A 3,492-nucleotide genomic window follows, 5' to 3' on the forward strand; every position below is an offset into this window, starting at 1 on the left:
ATGGCTGATTCCGACTTTTTAAGAGGCACGAAAGGCCCTTTGCTGCCATCAAGAAAAGGTAGGGCAAGATTGGGTCTCCCAGCCGAATTTTCCTTGTAGGTCTAAATTCCTCGAGCTTCTTTCCATTAAACAAAACTGAGAATTTAACAGAGGTCACCATTTTTATCACAGAAGAGATCCAGACAGGTGCAAAACCCAGCTTGGTCATCATAACATGAAGATATGTCCATTCCAAACAAACCTCACCTACCTCTGGTTTAATCTGATCCCCTCGCGGGTCATTACAGCGGGCGAGGGCCCAGGTTGGCCCTCACATAACTTCGTCAATATATTCAACGGTCGTCCTAAAAGATTATATTCAATGGTCACACCGCGGTTTGACAGTCCAGGTTAGTATTTCCTTGACGGCCGGAGATACATGCATGATTGTTTCCTTGTGTTGATTGCGTAGTTGATCACGTCTCCCGGTTACCACAAATGTCAGCTTGACCTGCATTTCCACACGCGTTGATTACCTTGCTCATTTCTGCTAGACAAATGGACACAAAGTGGTCAAAATGCTACTTCCTCTGTTCGCAAATATAAGATGTTTTAGATATTTTAATATAAACTATATACAAACTGAAATAAGTGAACAAACATCCTAAAATATGTTTATATACATTCAACTTTAAAAAAAATTGTAACATTTTATATTTCTGAACGGAGGGAGTAACAACGATATAGCATCGAAAGCACCGCGTGTTCCAAAAGCTCGTGTTGATTTTCCGATTAATTTTCAAAAAGTACGTGTGATTGGATAGATTAATCTACTGAAACTAAATTCCGCGGGCAGTTGCTGCGAAGGGCTCAGGGCCTTGACGATGTCGTCGTCACAGACAGCATGCATGACAGCGACCAACCAACGATAATCAATTCAGGGGTAACTGCACGCATGCATGCATTGCACGTCGTTGCGGTGGGCGGCTCGGCCAAAGCCTTCGCCTTTCTACCGATTATATTTGACAAAGAAAGTAATCATATGAAACCATGCACGCACGCACGCATCGTCGACCTATAAATACCTCGTGCGTCTGCTTGGGATTGCCATCACCAGGCCATTCCATCCCACACATTAGTTTCCACATTTGCTCAAGCAGCACAGCAGCTAACGTGCGTGCATAACTTGTGGCTAGCTTCTTAGCTAATCTCCGACTGTTCACCGTCGATCTGAGCAGAGCTCGGTGAGTGGCGACGGCCGTCGGCCGACAATGGGTGTAGCTAAGATACCGGCGGTGCTTTGGTTACTTGGGGCGGTGTTAGCGCTGGGAGTTTCCGTTAGCCCCGCTCAGGGCGCCAAGACTCGCTACCACGATTTCTTTGTAAGTCTGCTTGCATTTATTCCCATTCGTTTCTGTATCTAACATCCATAAATCCACTTCTCTTAATTAACATTTGCACATGCCATCTCAGCATATGATCATAAACTTACTTGTGGCGTTCGTTCATCATATTGTGCAGATTAAGGAGAGCAATTACACGAGGCTCTGCAAGGAGAGGACTGTTCTCACCGTCAACGGGCAGTTCCCTGGCCCTACCATCTACGCGCGCAAGGGCGACCTCGTCATCGTCAATGTCTACAACCAAGGCGATAAAAACATCACCATCCACTGGTAAGTTAGCTAGTTAGCCTGGCCGCCGGCCATCCATAAACCTATTTTCTGACTCGACATATGTGTATGTTGTACACAGGCATGGTGTGGATCAGCCACGCAACCCGTGGTCCGACGGGCCGGAGTACATCACCCAGTGTCCCATCCGCCCCGGCGGCAACTTCACCTACCGGGTCATCTTGTCGGAGGAAGAGGGTACGCTCTGGTGGCACGCGCACAGCGACTTCGACCGCACCACAGTCCACGGCGCCATTGTCATCCACCCCAAGCTCGGAACCACCTTCCCTTTCAAAAAGCCACACAAGGAGATACCTGTCATCCTCGGTATATACTGCTCCATTGCTTTCATCCATGCTTATAATCAAGCTAAGTTGTTGTTAACTTGATATGTTCCATCTCATGCATGCAGGTGAGTGGTGGAATGCCGACGTGAACCATCTACTCGAGGAGGCGCAGCGAACCGGCGGCGAGATCAACATCTCGGACGCGAACACCATCAACGGACAGCCGGGGGACCTGTTCCCGTGCTCCAAGGCCGGCACCTACAAGATACCGGTGCAGCACGGCAAGACGTACCTGCTCCGGATCATCAACGCGGGGCTCTCCAACGACCTCTTCTTCGGCGTCGCCGGGCACAACCTCACCGTGGTCGGCACCGACGGCCACTACACCAAGCCGTTCGCCGTCAAGCACATCATGATTGCGCCGGGACAGACCATGGACGCACTCCTCCAAGCCAACCGCGCTGACGGCGGCCGGTATTACATGGCCGCGAGGACGTTCGCGTCCAACCCCAACATCGAGGTCAACAACAGCACCGCCACCGCCATCGTGGAATACATGGACGACGCACCGGCGCGTGGCCGGCCGGAGTTCCCTGCCAACCTTCCGGGCGTCAACGACATCGACTCGGCGACGGCATACACGGCGCAGCTCCGGTCGCTGGGCAGCAAGGACCACCCGGTGAACGTGCCGAGGAAGGTCGATGAGCGCATGCTCGTCACCATCGCCGTCAACGTGCTCCCCTGCGCGCCCAACGAGACGTGCGGGGGCCCCGGCGGCAACCGCTTAGCGGCGAGCCTCAACAACGTCAGCTTCGCGAGCCCGGCCGTCGACATCCTCGGAGCCTACTACCGCTCCGTCCGTGGCGTGTTCGACACAGACTTCCCCAACAAGCCGCCCTTCTTCTTCAACTTCACGGACGTCGACAACGACCCCGTCGAGCGCTGGGCCACCAAGCGCGGCACCAAGGTGAAGGTGGTGGAGTACGGCGCCGTCGTGGAGGTGGTGTTCCAGGACACCTCCATCCTTGGCGCCGAGAACCACCCCATGCACCTGCACGGCTTCACGTTCTACGTGGTAGGGAGAGGGTTCGGTAATTTTGACGAGCAGAAGGACCCGGCCACCTATAACTTGGTCGACCCGCCGCACCAGAACACCGTCTCCGTGCCCAAAGCTGGCTGGGCCGCAATCCGATTCCGCGCAACAAATCCTGGTGAGTCAACTATATATATTCAGGTTCTGGGCAATGGCTATGCATTCTTTGGAACGAATTAATCAAGTGCAATCTCTAATATTTTGTGTATTTGCTCTTGTTTAGGTGTGTGGTTCATGCATTGCCATTTTGATCGCCATGTGCTGTGGGGAATGAACACTGTCTTCATCGTGAAGGATGGCAAGGCTCCTGAAGCTAAAATGTTGCCTCCGCCTCCCAACATGCCTACCTGCTAAACAATCCACATGGGAAAAGGCAGACATGTGCAGGACAATCAGACCGGAAAATTGTTGTTTAGTTGACTGATTTTTATCATTGATTTATTATATTGTTTATCATTTAAGC

At 51.8% G+C, this 3,492-nt stretch overlaps 1 protein-coding gene across 1 annotated transcript; it reads left to right on the forward strand.

Moving 5' to 3' along the window:
* The first annotated feature begins 1,129 nt into the window (after positions 1-1,129).
* LOC119344675 (putative laccase-9) lies at positions 1,130-3,484 on the forward strand. The gene is made up of 5 exons (XM_037615047.1): positions 1,130-1,361; positions 1,501-1,652; positions 1,732-1,976; positions 2,062-3,147; positions 3,253-3,484. Exons 1-5 carry the CDS (start codon positions 1,251-1,253, stop codon positions 3,381-3,383), a joined length of 1,725 nt encoding a protein of 574 aa, XP_037470944.1. The 5' UTR covers positions 1,130-1,250; the 3' UTR covers positions 3,384-3,484.
* Positions 3,485-3,492: the final 8 nt, after the last annotated feature.

The sequence above is a fragment of the Triticum dicoccoides genome, unplaced genomic scaffold (assembly GCF_002162155.2).
Source record: "Triticum dicoccoides isolate Atlit2015 ecotype Zavitan unplaced genomic scaffold, WEW_v2.0 scaffold179185, whole genome shotgun sequence".
Lineage (NCBI taxonomy): Eukaryota > Viridiplantae > Streptophyta > Magnoliopsida > Poales > Poaceae > Triticum > Triticum dicoccoides.